This window comes from Emys orbicularis, chromosome 1, assembly GCF_028017835.1.
Source record: "Emys orbicularis isolate rEmyOrb1 chromosome 1, rEmyOrb1.hap1, whole genome shotgun sequence".
Lineage (NCBI taxonomy): Eukaryota > Metazoa > Chordata > Testudines > Emydidae > Emys > Emys orbicularis.
The window spans coordinates 113,101,291-113,122,078 of NC_088683.1; the positions used below are offsets into that span (position 1 = coordinate 113,101,291).

The following is a 20,788-nucleotide window of genomic DNA, read 5'->3' on the forward strand; positions in this document are numbered from 1 at the left end:
AGTTCTGCACCATATTTGATGCTGCCATTTTAAATGGGCAGGATTTTGTGATTTATTTTATTAATTTTTCCCCCCCCGTTTCAGGCATATTCAGAACATGAGTGAGATAAAGACCGATGTGGGTCGAGCTCGAGCATGGATAAGGTTGTCTCTTGAAAAGAAGCTTTTGTCTCAGCACCTAAAGCAGCTTCTCTCTAACCAAGCACTCGCTAAGTAAGGGTAACTTATTGTTCTTAAAGCTTCCTTATCACAGTATCCTGATTAGGGTTCTAAGGTTGCCCTATGAACTAAGCCTTATGAAAAGCTATCTGCCTCTGCAACTGGTCTGGGACTGGAGCTAGCTAGTACCAATCAGAGAAAGGGTGTTTCCTACATGGGTCTGGGACAGGCTATTACTTGACACCCTCTATCAAGACCCTGTCAATTTTTGGATTGCTGAGGACCAAATACCTCCCAAAACTAGAAGATTGAAGGGGAGCCACGCAGCACCACTTGCAGACCCTGAGCAGAGAAACCCAATCGGAGTACACAGTGAGAAGGTTAGGACATCACACACTCCCCACTCCACAAAAGGGAAGGTCTGAGGAAAGCCTGAAGGATGAGAGGCTCAGATGGGTGGCTGTACCTTTGAATAGAATTAGTTCATGTCCATTGATCTTAGCAGACTTAGCTAAGACCTCAGCTCACCTTAGCCCATTTGGTCTTGGTTGGAAACAAATTACCCCAGTGCATTTACAAATGCTGACGTGTCAGACTTCACACACATGTCAATTTACAGTCCGTGGTTGAACTAGTTTGAAATAGGAAGGGAAGAGCTCTGGGTGTCAGCTGCAAAGGGGGTGGAATCCCCTTTGCCCCCCCCCCCCTTATTAACCCTTCATACAGCGTATATACAAGATGTATAAAAATTGGAATTGGTGCACATCACCATTGGGAGTATCTGCCTTTGTATAGGAGTTTATTTACTGGTATTAAATACGTAAGGTTAGAGCTTTAGCTGGTTTAAATCAACATAGCTGCACTGACTTCAATGGATTTCTGCCAGATTACGCCAGTGGCAGGTCTGGCCCAAAATACTTTCGATATATGTAGGTTAGCCCTTAGTTTGGTGTTCTGGGGGTTCACAGACCTTTTAATGTTCGTTTAGTGTCTGTTTTTAAAGAGACAGCAATATTTTTGTTTCTCACAGGAAACTTTATAAGCGTTATGCTTTCCTACGCTGTGAAGAAGAACGAGAGCAGTTCCTCTATCACCTTCTTTCGCTCAATGCTGTGGATTACTTCTGCTTCACAAGTGTCTTCACCACAATCAGTGAGTTGGAAACTCAAACTTTGTCTTGAATGAAAAATAGTCACTGTCATGGTGACAGAGGAGTGATCTTGAGACAACACTTTGCTGCATGATCAGTGTATCTGGGCTCTTACTAAGAAGCCTGCAGTCATGGCTACTGAGATCAGCACCTCTGGGTGTTGCTTTGGGTAACCAGCTAAGTGTAAGATCACTTGTGAGTGCTTTGGATAACAGAATTGGATCGTGGAGGAGAGTAGCATTCAGATAATATTCTAGCATTTAAGTATCCTAGTACAATTTCTATATCTCAGAATTGTGTAGCCCTTCATCTTCTTTTTTTAACCCAGAAAAGTCCTCCACATCTCAAGGCTCCCCCATATTTCTCCACTATATGTACACCATCCTTGTAGCCTCTGAGAAACAGATAGGACTCCTTGGGGCATGTTAAGAGCACACTTTGAAGGATGAGGCACTTCGTGTCTCTTTGTGTACACTATGTATTGTTGCCCCTTTTGACCCAAGCAGCTAATTGAAGTTTGGGGCTTTGGGGATGTTCCATTTGAAAGTAGAAATTGGGGATATTCAGGTATTTCTTCCATGCAGTTTTGGTTACTTACGAGGAGTGTTCGAAGTCATGTGTCTCTGAATGAAGGAGGAGACAAGAACAGAAGGAACGGTTTCTTAGCTTACAGACCCCAAGACTCTGTAGCCAACACCAGACCCAAAAGTTCTCTAGCTTTTTGCGGGGTCATGCTGTGCTTAAAGGCTCCTGCTTGGCTTTTCTTGCCAGTTTTCTTCTGCTTCTCCCTCTATTTTTGTCTGTCGCCTTGGTTTCTGTGTGTTCTTTCTCACTCGCTCGAACACACCTACACAAATCATAGAATATCAGGGTTGGAAGGGACCTCAGGAGGTCATCTAGTCCAACCCCCTGCTCAAAGCAGGACCAATCCCCAGACAGATTTTTACCCCAGTTCCCTAACTTTGAATTCACAACCCTGGGTTTAGCAGGCCAATGCTCAAACCACTGAGCTATCCCACTCAGCCCAAAAACTCCTGGGTGGGTTCACACACACGCCTTTTGTCTTAGGTGGGGCTTAAGCATAGGCGCTGAGTTTTATTTTTCCCTGGGGGTGCTCAGCCCCCCACTCTGCCCCCTCCCTGAAACTCCACCTCATCTCTGGTCCTTCCCTGAGTCCCTGTCCTCACCTCGCCTCTTCCCTCTCCCCCAAGGCCCTGCCCTCACTCCGCCTCTTCCTGCTCTTGCTCCAACCTGTCCCTTGAGGCCCTGCCTGCCTGCCACTCGCTGCTCTCCGCCCTCCCCCAAGTGCCTCCCCCAGTCACCAAACAGCTGATCGGCAGTAGCTGCTGATCAGCTCTGGCTGGTGGGTGCCGAGTACTGTTTTTCTTCTGTGGGTGCCCTGGAGCACCCACGGAGTCGGCGCCTATGGGCTTACGTTTATAGTTATGTTAACTGAAAGGTGAGTTCACACCTGTCAGCCACATGGACTTTTAACCCACCAAGCTGTTTCAACATTTTCATTGACATGGACTGCATGTGCAGTTGTGCAGCACCTCTGCAGGCCACGTACAGAATCAAAATGGCATCCTCTGCGTAGTGTGACCTCGCATGCATTTTATGTGCAAGGTCACTCTGTGTGGTGGAAGCTATTTTGTAGAGCATGTCTGCTTTGGGGGCCAATGGAATTGTCCCTTTGGCCACCAGTTTGACCAGTAGCCTTCCCCTTCTCTTTCCTTATCCCTCCCCACATGACTGAAAGGCTTGTTTCCCCTCTTCTTCCTCCTCTCCTATATACTCAAGGAGTGACCATGGGCCAAAACCTAGACATGAACTTGTTTTCCCCTCCCTAACAGTGGGGAGTGCCATTAGGTTGCTGTGTTGACCTTGGTCTCTTTATTTTCACATCCTTATTTCTTTAGAAGGTGAAGTAAAGTGAGGCTTTGATGACTAGGTAAAGTTTGGGCTTATCTTTTAACTTTTCCTCTTCTTAAGCTTTCATTAAGGAAATGAGTGATTACAAAAGAGTGCAGTGTCCATGGAGATTTTACTGTATCTTGTTTTCTGGGCCATCAGTGTTGGCAACTTACTCCTCTGGGACGTAAGAGTGAATTTGTGGCATTGTGTGTACAATATTGAGAGGATGCATGCACCAGTAAAAAGGGATGATTTCCTTAATCAAAGGAAATGGCAGGTTTGCAAAACATCAGGAAAGCAACTCTTGCAGTACAAACGAGTGTGATTCCACTCTGTCCAGTGCAAGTTGGGACGAGTGGCCAGCCCTGTTTTTTCTCACTCAACTATGCATTAAGCATCAAGCCCTACTGAGATTCCCATAGATTTTAAGTGGTGCTGAGAGAAGAGTGTCCACTGAGAGTCTGCTTCATAATATTTCCACTCAGCTAGAGGATGAAAGCTCCAAATCTGTGTCTTCAGTCTGACAACCCCATATTAGCAGCTTTGCCAGTATTCTGATACATAGGGGTATAATGATGTATTCGAATTATAATGTTCCACTTTTAAAATGGAGATGGGATGAAGCAGGCATTTTCTGAAGTCCTTTATTGCTTTGAACTGCAAGGTGAAGGCTCCTAGTTTTCATTGTGGTACAACAGCAACACCTGGTGGTTATTCAGATCAATCTCAAATATATTGTTTATGCACAAGTAAGGGAATGCCTCCCCATCTCATTCTCTGACTTTAAATGTGGGAGACTATCTCAGTTTTATATTGGGGTCCATTTTCATAGTGTCTGACTTACTGGCTTATGCATCATGTTTGGCACATATACCCACTGAAAAATGTTGGCAGGTCTTCATTTGAGTATATTAACTCCAAATGTTGCAAGAGAACAGCAAAAAAACCTAAAGGACATTGTTTAAATTTGAAGGGCAAAATGCTCCTGGTCTCTTCTCAATGTGCAGATCTATGAGATCATTTTGTTTGCAATGGCAGAGACTTAAGGAACTGGTACTTGAGGCTGCTCTTACGGACAAGTAATAATTGGTGCCTGTGTTGAAACCACCCAAAAGCTGCTTTGCAGATCAGCTTTATTTTAACATGATTATTCTTTTTCTGTCTATAACTGAGCTATCTAGACTTGAAATGGTTTCATGACCTCTTTCTTTTATGATCAGAGTATCTGTTTTCATAGTTGGTGCAAATACTGCATGCTGGATACTTTTAGAATTGTCTCATTTACCTTTGGTATTGAGAAGGATTTTTACTCGTAATGCTACTGAGATACAGCACAAGAGCAAAGTCCTAATTATACTATATTGTGTAAACTATGTTTTAAAAAATGCAGTTTTAATTCTGGTTTGTTTGTTTTTTCTCATTTTAGTGATTCCATACAGGACTGTGATAATCCCTATCAAAAAACTAAGCAATGCAATCACCACATCAAACCCATGGATTTGTGTTTCAGGAGAACTAGGAGATACAGGAGTAATGCAGATTCCTAAAAATCTTCTAGAAATGACATTTGAGGTGAGTGCGCTCTCTTCTTTTTTCAGTAGTCAGTATTGAGCACTACCACCAGAACATTTATTTTGCTAGGTTTTTCTTTGTGTTCAGAGCACAACTCTTTAAATAGCGTCTGAGTGTTCAAGGTCACTGTAGATTTTAAATGAAAAGCAGAAAGCTAGTGCTTGTGAAGTTACTGTCCTCACTGATGGACAGAACATGTCACTATCCTGTCGGAACTTTTTCACTGGCTTTCATTTACCCACCGTGTCTAATTTATACTTCTTGTCCTCATCTGAATAGCTCTGTACAACTCCTCTCAACCTACATCCCTCCTCACATTTCCCTGCTTTCCCTTTGCTCTGCCAGTGACAACAGCCTCGCTATGCCACTCTTACCCTCTCTTCCATCTTCGAGCTGGTCTCCCTGCTGCCCCAGATCTATTTGAGCTCCCCGTGCTGGACACTCAAGACTGTTGGGGGGGATCAAAATGCTGAATCCCACATGCCCTTAGCCTGCTGGGGCAGGGCAGAGTTTAGGGAATGTGCATGGCAGGGGGCTTCTAGGCATGTGCTTCAGTCGTACACCTTGTGTCTGACATTCCTCTGGGCAGTGGGGACTCCGCAGTCCAGTTTCCTAGGTCCTGAAACTAGTACCATCTCCTCAAGCCTAACAGCAGCTCTTGTATGTTCCCCAGAATCTCACCAAAGGGGAAGGTCTGCTAGTTTACAGTTTACCTCTTCAGGGGTACACGACAGTGAAAGCCCACACACACACACACACACACACACACACACACACACACACACACTATGCACAGAATTCTAAAACACCAATGCTCTTCATTTAATAACACAAGAAACACATCTATACAAAATAATATATCCCTGTATAGATTTCCTCTGCCTCTGGTTCCTCACCACTCTGGAGAGTTCTTTTGGCCTTGAGCAGAGTCACCTGGGGTGTCTAGAATCCTTCCCCTGGAGTTCATGAGTCTTTCCAGCCCATCTGGCTTTCCCTGACCATGGTTAGGCCACAGTTAAACCAACCCCCCTGCTAAGAGAGCCTGCTCATCTCTTCCACACTCCTGCCAAAGCTTCCTGTCTCTCCAAAAGCCTTCCCCCTTTTGCCTTCTGAGAGTCCTTTTTAAATCCTTGCTCTCTCCCTTTGTTCTGTTGGGGATTTTCCACACACTCCGCTTCCCCTTTCTTGAAGACAAGTTGGAGAAAGCGCATTAAATCCAGAGCACAGTCATTACAGTTACTTACCAGACCAGGGACAAAGAAGAGTCATTATGTGCTGCAACCCATGTCAGCAAGCAGTGCATTCCACAGCCACGTTAGGGTACTTCTACACTGCAGCTGGAGGAGTTGCAGTTCAGGTAGCTCTGGCACAAGTGGCAGCTTGGGCTAACTGCCCAAGTACAATCCCTTCTGATACCCTAGGTGTGTACTCAGGCAGCTAGCCCATGCCACTGCTGCTACACTGCTGTTTGTAGTATACTGACTCACTCAAAGCCAGTGTGTGTACATCTCCCCGAGCTGGAAATTACATCTCCTGGTACAGTGCAGACATACCCATAGAAACATTCTCTGATCCAACCATTTCATAATTCCATAGCATCAGACATAATTAATACCTTGATTTCATCAATCAATTGACAATTATGGACTGATAAAAACATGGCATTTGGTACCAAAATGAAAATTTATCATACCAGCCTACTAACATTATTACTCTATGTTCTGGAAGCAGCTGCATTGAATGAAACAAACATCAGAAGGCTGGAGGCAGTAGAAATGGAAGATTGAAGGTGTGAAGTGGAATGATTTTTTTAAGACCAGTTATGTTAAAAAGAGTAGAATGTGAAATGAGCATACTGGATTGACTCCAGCAACAAGATTTATGATGGTGGGGACACTGCAAAAGACAGACAAATGATAGGATGCCAAAGAAAATAATGCAACCACAATCAAGGTCAGTCTGACCTAGAGGCCAACCACTGACTAGATACTGAGGGCTTGTCTACAATTATGGAGGGATTAATGAGCAGCAATTGATACATCCGCAGTCAATTTAGCAGGTCTAGTGAAGACCTGCTAAATCAACTGCAGATCCCTCTCCCGCCGTCTCCTGTACTCCACCAGATCGAGAAGAGTAGAGGGAGTTTACGGGAGAGTGGTAAGTAGATCTAAGCTACACCGATTTGAGTTACGCTATTCACATAACAAATTGTGTAGCTTAGATCAAATTTCCCCTGTAGTGTAGACAAGGCCTGAGAGATCCTACGTGGGGACATGACCAGACTAGGCTTAATGGAGGAACAGGCCCTGGACAGGAATGAATGGTGATGTAGTACTTTGTCTTGTGTCAGCAAAGATGCTCTGGAATGAAAGAGACATGGATCATCCCTCCGTAAACACAATGATCTCCCAGTATGCCAGACCTTTTATCCCTCATCACTCAGATCCCTTGTAAAGACCCCACCTCTTCTGCAATGCTCACAAATGCTTGTCCACATTGGCTATAAGACATTTGGGTGAATAATGTATTTAACAGGGGAAGTCTCTATGTTAACATCTAAAGCACTGTTCCGAAAAACACTTCTTCTTGTGAGTAGTCCCATTTGAGTTCAATGGGATTACTTGTGGGTGTAAAGATACTCTCATGTATAAATGTTTGCAGGATTGGGACCTTAGATTGTAACCCCTTTCGGAGAGGGACCTGCCCTTTATATGTTGTATATAACATCTAACAAAATGGTGCCCAGTCTTCATTGGGGCCTCTGGTCATTACTGTTATGTAAATATTAAATAACATTGCTCTGGACTTTACAGTGTCATTTTCTACTTGTCTGTCTTTTTGTGATCATAAGCTTCTCAGGGTGGGTACTTTGTCTTATGAAGAACTGAGCACATTGGCATTTAATGATAATGACTGGTTTCCTGCCACAGAATGATTCCTTATTCAGCTTCTCAAAAATATCTTGTAATTTTGAACATATTGAAAACAAATTTCATAAATAAAAACAGCTTTCTTGCCTATTTAGCTAAAAACAAAGTGGTTAACATGACTCATAATTATGTATCGTAAGCTCTCACTGCAAAGAATATACATCTATTAATGGGCTATACATTTTTGAGGTCCTAACTGAATAAAATAGGAACCAAGAATCCTCAATTATGCTGTTTTTAGCTGCATTTGCTTAATTAAGAATCCATGCTTCATAAAGCAAATGAAATTAAACAAAATAGTGAACTATACTATTGTGGGACATCTTTCTATAAAATTGAATAAAATCTGTGGTGGTTTTTTTGTTCTGTTTTTTTTTCATTTGCAGTGCCAGAATTTAGGGAAGCTAACAACTGTTCAGATTGGTCATGACAACTCAGGATTATTAGCCAAGTGGCTGGTAGATTGCGTCATGGTGAGAAGTGAAATCACAGGACACACATACAAGTAAGCAACAAGTTTCAAAGTTTCTAACTTTCTAAATATGAAATCCCTGCCTGATCGACAAACCCCTAGAGATCTCTGATGTCCTTTTTGGGTGTGCTTAACTATGATGCAGACAGGCGACTCAATTTAGGCTTTAGAGATGGAGAATTTCAAATTGAAATTCTCTAGGTTTCAAAAACTACAACTGAAGCTGAAGAATCTGATTAGAAATACATGGGGAGGCTTGAAAGTATGAGATTTTATTAGTCTGCTGAGACAGGACAGACTGCATAATTTTAAAGTGCTTATCACCATTGCCTCTAATAGCCAAATTGATGGGCTTATGTCTGTCCAGCACAGCTGTATATAAATAAATTCCATTTTTATTCCCAAAAGCTTGAATGGCAGTTTTATTTTAGGTAAATCTTTGTAATGGAAGTATGAACAATTGGTTTAAAAAAGCCATTAAATGTCAGAATACTTGAACAAGAATACAGAAGTATAGCTTTCAAGAAAATGAGTTCTTCAAATGGCTGTAGATGTGCATACCACTCCAGTGTGCATGTACCCAGTGTACCGAAACCAGAAAACTTGCTTAGGAGTGCCCATCGGGGAGTCGCTCAAGCCTTCTGGCCATTGTAGTCCCTTCCATGGCTATATGAGTTGGCACCTCCCGAAACCAGGTCCTTCTCTCCGTCCACAGCTTGATTTGGAGCATTCAGTGTGGTGTCTCACCCCACATTCTTTGTCGCAGTGTTTGTTTTTTTTTTTCTCTGTAAATAGTTAAGTTGAGTAGTACCTTACGATTTAATGTAGCTTAGTATATTTAGTAGAGTTTTAGCCCAGGGTGATGCCTTCTCTGGGTTCTAAACATTGTCCATCATGTGGTGTTGCTATCCCTACTAGTGACCCCCCGAAGTTCATTGTGCCTTGGTGAAGGGCACCCTACTTAAGGCTGCTCTACCAGTAAGTTGTTTAAGAAGAGAACACAGGTGGCAAGGGACTTGTGTTTGAAGGCAGTGCCTTTATGGAGAAAGCCATGAGTCTCCCTTCAGCTCTGGGGACCGCTGCAGATCATCAGGTCCTCCAGAGAGTGCCTAAGCTAGAACGGTCAGGAGCTCCATGTCCAGACTTGGATTATTCACACAGCAAAAAGAGGGATCGTTCTCCTTCCTCTGGTACCCTGAGGAAAATGGACTGGGGCAGCTCCAGCGTTCAGAGAGATTTATCCTCCTTGTCGCGGAGGAGTGCAGACTGACACCCTGAGTCTTTTGGGATGTGGATAAAGCTGGGCCTTCAACCCACTCTCCAGTGCCAGTGGCTGATCAACTAGACTGTACCATTGACACCGGTACCACTCTGGGGGCATCTGCTGAGACCGGCACTGATGATGGTGGTGTCCACACAGACACTCTCCACACACTGATGTATCAGGCAGCAGCAAACTTGCTATGCCTATCTGTTCCTGACTCACCACTTAAGAACACTTGACTTTAGTGGCTTCATCTTTGGTGTCCTTTGCATTTCCTGGATTGATGGCTGACTTATTATCTGCACCTCCTCATATCCAGGGTCCTGAATTATAGTCTGCTTCCTGTATAGTAGCTAGGGGACTGCTGGCACAGATGCTATTTTCAGTACTGATGACAGTTCCAGAACAGTGTACATCTGCAGGTCCAGTACCCACTTCAATTTCAGTACCAACTGTCCGGTTCAGTACCAAGTGTGATGCCTTTACCAGTACTCAAAGTGCTTTAGACTGTACCACCATTGGTGCCAATGAGGCTGTTGTGTTGGACTGCAGATGATGTGGGCCATTTATTGGTCCCACCTGGAGTGGCTCCTACATTACTGCCAGACTACTTGGAAGGGTCTTCAAGATTAAGTGCTGAAGCCTCTTCCTCTCCTTTGCCTTCATGATACAGCTATCCAAGATCGAGACCTCCTGGGGATCGCCATCGGTACCGTCATCAGTACTGCTCCCACAATTGGCTTCCTGGCCTACCTCCTACTGGCCACCAATGCCACATCCACAGTGGCCTCCTTGGAATTCCTGGGAGGTTCCTCGTTTGGTGAGGTCCCAATTGTCCTCTCAGTCCAAGGCTAGATCACCTGTTCCTCTGGTAGTTTCTCCACATGGGCCAACTGTGCTTTAGCCACGGGCTGAGGAGCTGTCTCTGACTTGATGGAGTTGAACCCTTGGTACAGTCAAATGCATTGCCACGAGAGCAGTGGTTCTCAAACTTTTGTACTGGTGACCCCTTTCACATAGCAAGCCTCTGAGTGCGAACCCCTCCCCCCCTGCTTATATATTAAAAACATTTTTTTAATATATTTAACATCATTATAAATGCTGGAGGCAAAGCAGGGTTTGGGGTGGAGGCTGACAAGTTGCGACCCCCCATGTAATAACCTCACGACCCCCTGAGGGGTACCGACCCCCAGTTTGAGAACCCCTGCACAAGAGATTCCGGTGGTTCCATTTCCCTTTTCTTCCTCTTCACCAGACAATGCTACCATGCCTGAATCCTCATCTCTGGTACCAGAGGACTTTAAATCCTATCAAGTCATCCTGAGAGAAATGGCATCTCGATTGGATATTCAGGCTGTGTGTTCAAGAGAACACCCATTAGTTAGTGGATGTTCTTCAATCCTCAGCTCCTAGGGAAGTGGCTCTCCCTATAAATGAAGCAATATTGGATCCTGCCAAATTTCTGGAATACCCCAGTGTCTCTAACACCCATGGCTAAGCTTACTGACTAGATATTATGTCACCATGGAAGGGTTTGAATATTTCCCATCCACCTCCTAATTCCCTGGTTGTGACTGTGACAAATCCGAGTACGACAGAGGAGGTATAAATCTACTTCTAATCAGAGTCTAAACGTTAGATTGGTTGAGGATAAAAGTGTATTCAACTTCCTCGTTACAAATGCACATTGCCAACCTGCAAGCATTATTGTCTAAATGTGACTGTAAATTGGGGCGCTATGTCCAAACTTACAGATAAATTACCAGAATCCTCCAGGGAAGAGTTTAAGGCATTTATTGCAGAGGCCTGTTTGGTGGCCACGATGTCTCTACAGTCAGCATTGGATGTGGCAGATGTTTCATCCAGACATATGGTTGCAGCTGTGATAAGGCCCTGATGGCTACAGAACTCCAGCATAGCTCCTGAAGTTCAGCAGACCAAAGAGGATTTAGCATTTGGTTAGTTTTTGTTTTCTGAGAAAACTGGCAACTTCATTTTAAGGACTCCCAAGCTACTTTACAGCCTTTGGGATTTACACAGGCCATCCCTCTCATCTTGTAGGTTATCCTCAAACTGAAGTTGGACCATGCAAAACTGATACTTATTGTGCCAGCTTGGCCAAAACAATATTCATTCTCCAACCTTCTCAATCTGTCCGACCTCCCAAATCTCTTCCTCTCCTTCCCGGCCTGCTGACTTAGCACCATAGCCATGTTATTCATCCCGTACTAAGCAATCTACGCCTCACAGTGTGGATGGTACGTGGCTAGATGAAGAGGAAGGGCAATGTTTGGAAAGAGTTCATAAAATCCTCCTTAAAGGTATAAAACCATCTACATATTTGGCTAAATAGAGTTTTTTTTAGTTTGGTCAGTATCTAAGGGAATTCAGTCTGTCAGCTCGTGTTCAGGACATTTGGGATTATTTGTTACATTTGAAGTCCTTGGGTCTTTGAGGGTTCACTTGGCAATGATCTCATCATTCCATCCTCTGATCCAAGGAAAGTAGTTTACCCAAACTCCATAGTAGTAAGGTTTCTAAAAGGTATTTTCTACCTGTGAAGGAAATGGTCTCTTTGTCGGACCTTAATACTGTTCTGGCCACCCTCACCCATCCTTCATTTGAGCTGACAGCAACCTGCTTATTGTGTCTCCTCTCCCAAAAGATAGCCTTTCTTGGGTCTATAGCAGAGTCAGCGAGTTACAAGCCATTACGGGCAGAACCTCCGTATTCTCAGTTCTTCAAAGACAACGTTCTTAACACCACATCTGAAGTTTTTGTCCATGGTGATTTCACAGTTTCACCTTAACTAGGTTATTTACTTGTATATATTCTTTCCTAAGCGGCACTCAAATGCAGATGAGCAGTGTCTGCATGCGTTAGATGATGAGGCAGTGCTTGGTGTTCTTTCCGGAAAGGCCTAAGCCATTTCGTTCATCACCTTGACTTTTTTTTATCCCCTGTGAGGATTGGTGAAAGATCAGCTTGTCTCCGCAGACAGTTTCCAGGTGGATAACTTCCTGTATTACCACAGCTTATGGAGTAGCTCAGACTGTGGCCCCATGGACATTATGGACTCATTTGACAAGAGCCTAAGTGATATCCGTTGTGGTTCTCGGTGATGTTTCTCAGTGTGGCTCTCGGTGATATTACACATTTGAGGGCTACATGGTCTTCCGTGAATACTTTTACACCACAGCATCTGTCAGATGCAATCTTTGGGAAGGCAGTGCTGTGCTCATTGTTGAAGTAAACTCAGAGCTCTACCACCTACTGGAATTGCTTGTGGGTCACCTGAATCCATGTCTTCAACCACCATGGTTGCCGACCTGGATTCAGGTGACTCACAAGCAAAGAAAATGTAATTATTTACCTGTATTGTAACTGTTGTTGTTCAAGATGTGGGTGCAGACATGTATGCCACAACCCGCCTTCCTTCCGCTCAGCTTCAGCGTCTCCAGCATTGGAATCTGGGGCAAAGGAACTGAGTAGGGGCAGGGTGGTGCTGTCCTTGCAGAGCCATGGGAGGGTATATTGGGGTCAGAGGGTGTAAGTGCGCCCCGATGGATAATGCTGAACAAATTTTTCTGGCTTCGTTTTGCTGGGTGCGCGCACACATGAGTGGAATACGTCTGCACCCCATCTCGAAGAAAAATAGTTACAGTATAGGTAAGTAACTGTTGTCTTTGTTGGGTTTTTTAATCTGCAGTTGTGGCTATACATGCTTTCATTTTGTATATGTAGAAACCTAAAAGAGCCCTATCAAATACTTCTGTATAACACATTTCTGTCTAGTGCTTTCATACAAGCTTGAAGGTTATTTCCTTTTGATTTGACAAATGTAGAAGGTTTTTCTTTGTTTTTAATGGAGCTAAAGCTAACATTGCTGTGTCTTAATTACATTTTGCAGTCAAATTATAAATAAATTAAATTAATGAGATATCCTATTTCCTAGAACTGGAAGGGACCTTGAAAGGTCATCGAGTCCAGCCCCCTGCCTTCACTAGCAGGACCAAGTACTGATTTTGCCCCAGATCCCTAAGTGGCCCCCTCAAGGACTGAACTCACAACCCTGGGTTTAGCAGGCCAATGCTCAAACCACTGAGCTATCCCTCCCCTCAAGAAACATGGATGGTTAGCACAGCTCTGATAATAGGGATGGCTTGTTGCACAATCAACATCTCTCTCTTTTTCCAAGACAGAATTTTTTTCTGTTTCTTAGAAGTAGAGGGGTTTGGTTTTTTAAATGGCAGTTTTTGACTCTGGAGATTATTTTCCACCAGATAACAGTGTTTAGGTGGGCCATAGAGGAGCCCTGAAATAGTTATGTCCCTTAACTTTGAATTCAAATTAAAATGTTCAGCTAGTTCAAACTCTTCTATTGGGTGGTACCACAGATTCCCATGTGGACGATGGCTGGGGAAGGGAGTTGACGATGGCAGTCTGGAGAGAATTCTTATTGGAGAACTGATAACTTCAACGTCGGATGAAGATCTTGGGAAGCAGTGCCGTACCCCCCCTCAACAGAAATCCCCAACCACAGCTCGCAGACTGAGTATCACCTCCCTTACAGGAAAAAATACAAGTAAGCCCCTGCCGTTTCCTGTGCTCACAGCTATAACATGGGGGTAGTGACTACTGGGAAATAAAATAATGTATTTTAGCCTTGTAGCATCTTGAACAGGATTCTAACCTCTAAAAGCTAGGTCCAGTCTGAAGGAACAATGGTTTCTAACCATCACTCTGCTTCTAATTTGCTCTGTGACTTTGGGCAAATGACTTAATCTACCTGAATTTCCCCATCTGTCAAATGGGGATAAAACCTTTCACTCGGAGCACAAAATTTTGAGGCTTATTGTAAAGTGCTAAGTATTTTATTTCAGTTACCAGTGTCTGTTTCTCTCCAGGCAAAACATAATCTAAAGAGAGCAACATGAATCCAGTGCTGCTTTCCATGAGTGTGGTTCCATGTCTGAGCACGAGTTCAGAGCATTTCCTGAAGGGTGGGGACTGCAAAGCTCAGGGATTCAATTGCCTTCCAAGTCACATGAGGCATTACTTTTGACATGTGGAAGGCCATCAGTATTTTAAACAAAAACACTGAATTGTATTATGTTGAAAAATTGGCAAGCGTTTGGGGAAAAAAGCTCTGAGAATGATTCAGTGTGTTGAGTGGGAGATGAAAGAAGCTCTATCTATTTAGCTTATCAGAACAAATGTTAATAAATTACACAATGACATCCTGTAAATACCTACATGGGAAGAAGATTTCTGATAGTAGAGAGCTGTAATCTAGCAAGATCCAATGGCTGAAAACTGGAGCTAGACAAATTCAGACCATATATAGGACACCATTTTTTTTATTTTTTATTTTTAAATTCGGGTAACTGACCATTGGATTAACATATCAAGGGATGCTGTGGATTCTCAGTCACCTTGAAGTCTTTTTTTTTTTTTTTTTTTTTTTTTTTAAAGCATCCAATCTCGATTTAAATATATGCTCTAGTTCAGCAAGAAGTTGTGGACTTGATGCAGGAATTACTGGGTGAAATTCTTCAGCCTGTGCAGGGCTGGCGCAACCCATTAGGCCTAGGGCACTACAATTTGGGGGGCAGCGACCGCGGCAGTATTTCGGCAGCGGGACCTTCCGCCGCCTCTGGGGGGGGCGGCATTTCGGGGCGGGACCTTCCGCCGCCTAGGGCGGCAGAAAAGCTGGCGGCGCTCCTGGGCTTGTGTTATACAGGAGGTCAGTCTAGATGATTCTAATTGGTCCCTTCTGGCCTAAAATCTGTGATGAACTCTTAGCAATAAAAGAGTGCTGGATGTATATGTGATGGACAGAGCTTCCTTAACTGAAATAAATTATTTATAAAGGAAAGTCCTTGGCCTGTGCAGTTTGTCTGGCAATTAATTTGGTTCGTTTTGATGTTGTTCCCCGGTCATCTATAACTGAGATTCGTAGATTTGCTTAGCGCAAATAACTCCATAAGCTCTTCCTGTATTAAAGATCGAATGTTTCCTGCAGTTTGAACCAAGTTTGGTAGTGTGTGAATTTGATTAATGTGCATTGTCTTAATGTTCTTATATTCAGCGACTGTGCTTTCCATTAATTTACAGAACCTAATGCAGGGCAGATCCAAGAAGGAATTGGGGAAGCTGTGAACAATATTGTGAAACATTTTCACAAGCCCGAGAAAGAGGTACTCTATCATAAAATATATTGTAGTTAGAAGAGGAAATACATGTAAACCTTTTTATAACCAGGGAAACAGGGATCAGTGTACCAGTAACCAGTGTTACACCAGGCTTTGAAGCTTGTTGTACTTAAGAACTGTATCTTTTTGTTCCATAGAGAGGCAGCCTTACCATTCTACTGTGTGGTGAAAATGGTCTGGTTGCAGCACTGGAGCAGGTCTTCCACCATGGATTCAAATCTGCTCGGATTTTCCACAAGAACGTATTCATCTGGGATTTCATAGGTAAACTGGTGTGTTATGTTGGGGTGAGAGGGGAGAAAGGGTTAGAGGGAAATGGCCACAAGTGTGCATACCTCAGATTTTAATAAGCTTGGGTTCCATTCAGTTCCTACAGGACAAACTTTAAGTCTCCTAATCTAACCCTATGTGAGTGTTGTTTAAGTGCAATTGTGCTCTGTGTTGTAAAAAATACAAATACACTCCGGGCCCTGAGCAGCTTTCATTTTAAAAGACCGGCACAGATGAGATTAAGTGAACTGGAAAACCCAGGTGAGGTGTTAACTTGGGATAGTAACAGTTTTTTTGTTTTTTTTCCCTTTGTCACCAACACATATATAACATTGGGGTGGAGTAGGGAGGGTCTTTAACTGATGTGGATTAATAATGTATTTTAGCCTCGTAGAAGAAGCGGGTGTTAGGAGGTGTTTGAGGGGAATGGCTGGCGTAGTTTGGGAAGTTACCAAGCAGAGGGAGCAGCAAATGAAAGCCCAATGTCAGGAGTTGAAGAAGGAAACAATGTAAATGAGGCCAGTGACTTTTGGCAGATTCCAGTGAATGGGGTGTGGAGGGGTGGGGATGGGAAATCTTAAATTTGATATAGTGGGCAGGGGTGAGCCAGTGGAGGGGTTTGCGGGAGGGGAGTGATCTGGTCTGCTCAGAAAAGGATGAAGATTTTAGTGGCTGCTTTCTTAACTCAGTGGAGAGGCGTAATATGTGGCAAATGGGGAGGCAGTACTGGAGCCACTTTTAGTAATCAAGGGAGGGGAGGATAAAAGTGTCACAAAGCAAAAGAAGGAAAGGTGGGTTTTTTTCCATATGTGGCAAAACAAGCAGTAGCAAGACTTGATAATAGTCTGGATGTATGAGGAGAAAGGAAAAAGTAGTCAAAGATGACCCAAGAACACAAGTCTGAGCCACAGCAAGGATGATGATTGTACGCAGCAATAGCAAAAGGGGTGTGTGGGAAGGGCTTGCTGGGAAAAACAAGGACGAATTTACGTACAATAATTCCAGAGCTACATCTTTTGAGACAGCAAAAGATGAGAAGAAATGGTTTTGGGAAGGAGGTGACAAGGAGGAAATATACAACTGCAGCATGTGACTAGAAATGAGCTCTGGAACCACTTTTGGAAATGGGTTCAGGTTCTGATCCAAATTAAACTTGGCTTCCCTCAAATCCAAATTTGTCCACTTCACAAGAACTGCTACATGTTTGAAAACCTTTTCTCCACAGACAGCCAAGACATGAAATGATAGAGGGTTTTGTTTCTCAGATTGAGACTTATTGATACAGACATATTTGTAGGGGTAGCTTGCATGCCACCTATTAGAACTGCATTTTCATAAACAGTAATTCATTGAAATATTTTGATAAGGAAAGAGGGAAATTCTTTGGCAATTTCACAAGATACAAACCTAGTAAATGAGGTGTTGGGAAATGGCTTTCAACTACAATCTGAAGAAAAGCGATACCGATTAGAGAATAGTCTTATTCAGTGGATGCTATACAGGTCTATTGGTCCACACTGCTCAGCCCTTGGGACTCAGGAATATATTTTAAGGGAATAAATAAGTTAAGGCTCTTAGCCTGAGGGAAGATCTCACTCAGGAAATCCATAACTAGTAGCTAATGACATTTATAAAATGGGAATAATTAAACTATTTAGCACCACAAAAATGCCTATAATCACTAAACTAATTCATGATGCTAATTTAAGTTACAGTATACAGTGACCACATTTGCCAACTGTCACCACACAGCAGTTTCTGAGACTACCACACTTTATTTAGATAGGATATATAGTAACCATGAGGTAGCTTTTGGCACGTGCTGACTTTTTTTTAATGGCTTTCTTTGCATAATTGTAAGGTGCTGAGGTGGCTTCAAAGTGTTTTGTATTAATCATTGCATGGTTTTACTTTCTCTCTGCAGAGAAAGCTGTTGCTTACTTTGAAACCACTGACCAGTTTGGGGACAACGAAGAGGACGTCTTGCTTCAGAGATCATCCTGCAAAACATTCTGTCACTATGTAAATGCTATCAGTACTGCACCAAGGAACATCGGGAAGGATGGCAAATTCCAAATCCTGGTTTGCCTGGGGACTAGGTACAGAGCAGCATTCTTCACTGTGGTGTTCTCTAATGTTGGATTTGTCAGTTGAACACTCTGTATCACTCTTATTGGACACTTTAATTTACCAGCTTAAAATATCTTGGACATATAAATTGGCCAGTTCATACTTTTAAATAAAAGTCCTTAAGAGCAGAAGAGAAATTTAAGTAAGATATGTATTATTCCTGATGATTAGCATATACGTTTCTGCAAGTCACTTTTTTCTGTTTCAATGAAACTCATGGTAATGCAGGGAAATTGTGTGCACGGTCTTCTCTTTACATGATATTATACACGAAGTACAGGCCTCGTGAGTTCAGGGTGCCCTCAAAAGAGGAATCAGTCCACCTCTTCCTCCCCCAGCTCTCTTTTTAATAACCCAAATGAAAACGGGCACATGGCTATTTCTGTCTTTGCTAAACCTTGTGGGAAGAAAATCTGCCTTTCCTAATAGGATTTTGAGCACTTCTGTTGATATTTTTTTCTTTTTCTCTTCCTTTGTCTTTATGTATCTAGATATTTTTAAACCTGCATTTCACCAATACAGAATTCCTGGACTTTTCTTTCCTTGCTAATGGCCTGGGAATTAAACTGAATCTTTCCCCATGGCATTAATCTGACTTCCTTGATCTCTTCCCTGTCTTTACTCTCCCATGTCAGTCCTCAAAAAATTGAAATCCTTATGCCACCTACAGTGTGGTCAGGGATTAATACTAAAGTAGGCTCTAGAAGTTTTCTATTTTTTTTTCCATTGGCCCAAATACAACAGTGTACTTCTGTTTCTCTGAACAGAAATAGGGAAGTAGTAAAACAAATTAATTTGTACTGAAAACTGGGGTGGGGCATCTCTTATTACATGCTTGTGCAACATCTAGAACAATGTGGTATTCGCCTGATTGGGCCTCTAGGTGCCACTGCATGTAAATAATAATAATATAAACAGGATCCCAATTATTATATGGGGAGCTTTTGAGTGCAAATGACACATGTCACCTATGGAAAAATGGACACTGTGTTCTGGGGTGTGTTAAAGGCAAGAGTTCAGATTAAGTTCTGCTGGACACAGCAGATTGCATTAATTCCATTCTTCTCTCGGTAGGGATCACTTCCTTCCTCAATGGATTCCATTGCTAGCAGAGTGTCCTGCCATCACAAGGATGTATGAGGAGAACGCCTTTCTGCGGGACCGCATGACAGTGAATTCCCTCCTCAGAGTCCTACAGACATTACAAGATTTCAACATCATCCTAGAAGGGTCACTCATTAAAGGAGTGGATGTTTAGCATGGCTTTGATGAGAACTTCATTATTTCTTTGCTAAGCAAGCAAACAAAAATTGGGGACCTGTTAGAACTTGAATGCTGCGGTAGTGCATCACTGTAAAGCAGAGCACCCTGTTATCGGGTGGGAGTGGGAAACCCAGTTTACACCAGATTCAGGACTGTCCTAAAGCTGCAGACAAGCTAAAATGCGGTATTGTAGTTTATTTGAAACAGAATAAAATAGAGTATTTTCATGTGTTAGATGTATGTAAATATGCTATCTTCTTTAAGAAATTATATTAATCTTAAAATTTTCTTAGACAATGTTCTCGTGCTGAAAATAAGTAGCTTAAAACCGTGGGACAGCTGTGGGGGGAGGAGGGAGAGATGTTGCTGCTTGATAGCAAGGAAGAAGCCAGTCAATGTGTAAATACAGTGCAAACTCAGCAGGGCTTTTTTCAGGTGTTGCAAAAGAACACAGCAAAGTATCAATATGTAGCCACTGCTATCATCTCATTCTTGGAAATGTTGTGAATGTATACTGTTTACCCTACTGTACACGGTTTCCCTTATTTTATGTTTTAAAGATCCAAGCCTCTCCTTGTGTATAAGCTGTGAGTTGTCATATTTAAGATCTTTTGTGTAATTTTTATCAATCAGCGCAAGGTGAGGTGCAAATGAAATGTTTAAACACTGGACATGAGGAATTGTTGAGTCTCCAAGAAGCCTGATATCTGTTTAAAAAAAATCCAGTACAGCACCAGGCTATATTTGGGAAATGTCAATAACTTGATTTGTCATTTTGTCCCTCTTCTGTCTGGGTTTTGTTCAGATTCTCTCTCTTCCCCCACCCCCCCCGGTCTGTGTTTGTACTGTGGGTGATGACGTATGCTTCAAGAGGTTGTCTGCTTCTATAGGTTTGTTGAGTAACTTGGTTCAGAAGATGAACCAAGCTCTGTTTCTGTTTTTATGTTGCTATAGAGCCACAAACACCGACTTTGCTGTGCTACAGGACTGTTTCAACCAGTTGTGAAATACTGGCAAGTTACTAGTCTTCCTTTATCCTGGGGAGTAAGTGTTCCTGGGAGGCACAGGATCGCTTTGGTTTTGAATAATTCAGCTATAGAAAAGAAGTGAGGCAAGGGGAATTGGTGTCAAGGCTTCTGTCTCATACTGTTTCAAACTAATAATGTGTTAAAGAAACACAAATGTCACAGGCACAGAACTCGGAGAAACTGGGAGCTGCTGAAGTTCCACATGCTAAAATAAAAACTAAATCAGTTGTGTGATAGCATGCAGCAAATATCTGGGATGTATCATTCAGTTTTCCTTCCACTGAGATTTGATTTATGCAAAGCTGGGGGCATGTTAACTCACAGCCATTAGCTGCCTTTGGAGATGGGTTTGAAATCCTTTGGTTTGTTTCACTGGTTTAATCAATTTGATCACAATTTATTCTTCAGTGGATGCCTGAGG

At 42.8% G+C, this 20,788-nt stretch overlaps 1 protein-coding gene across 2 annotated transcripts in view; it reads left to right on the plus strand.

The window, feature by feature from the left end:
• The window catches only part of DENND5B (DENN domain containing 5B), a 183,465-nt gene extending 164,131 nt beyond the window's left edge, over positions 1–19,334 (plus strand). For both annotated transcript variants that reach the window (XM_065401374.1, XM_065401381.1), the window contains 9 exons: positions 85–213; positions 1,190–1,311; positions 4,650–4,795; positions 8,112–8,230; positions 13,859–14,046; positions 15,579–15,661; positions 15,814–15,940; positions 17,871–18,045; positions 19,151–19,334. In XM_065401374.1, the coding sequence (XP_065257446.1) occupies positions 85–213; positions 1,190–1,311; positions 4,650–4,795; positions 8,112–8,230; positions 13,859–14,046; positions 15,579–15,661; positions 15,814–15,940; positions 17,871–18,045; positions 19,151–19,334 (1,273 nt within the window). The remainder of the gene's footprint in view (positions 1–84; positions 214–1,189; positions 1,312–4,649; positions 4,796–8,111; positions 8,231–13,858; positions 14,047–15,578; positions 15,662–15,813; positions 15,941–17,870; positions 18,046–19,150) is intronic.
• Positions 19,335–20,788: the final 1,454 nt, after the last annotated feature.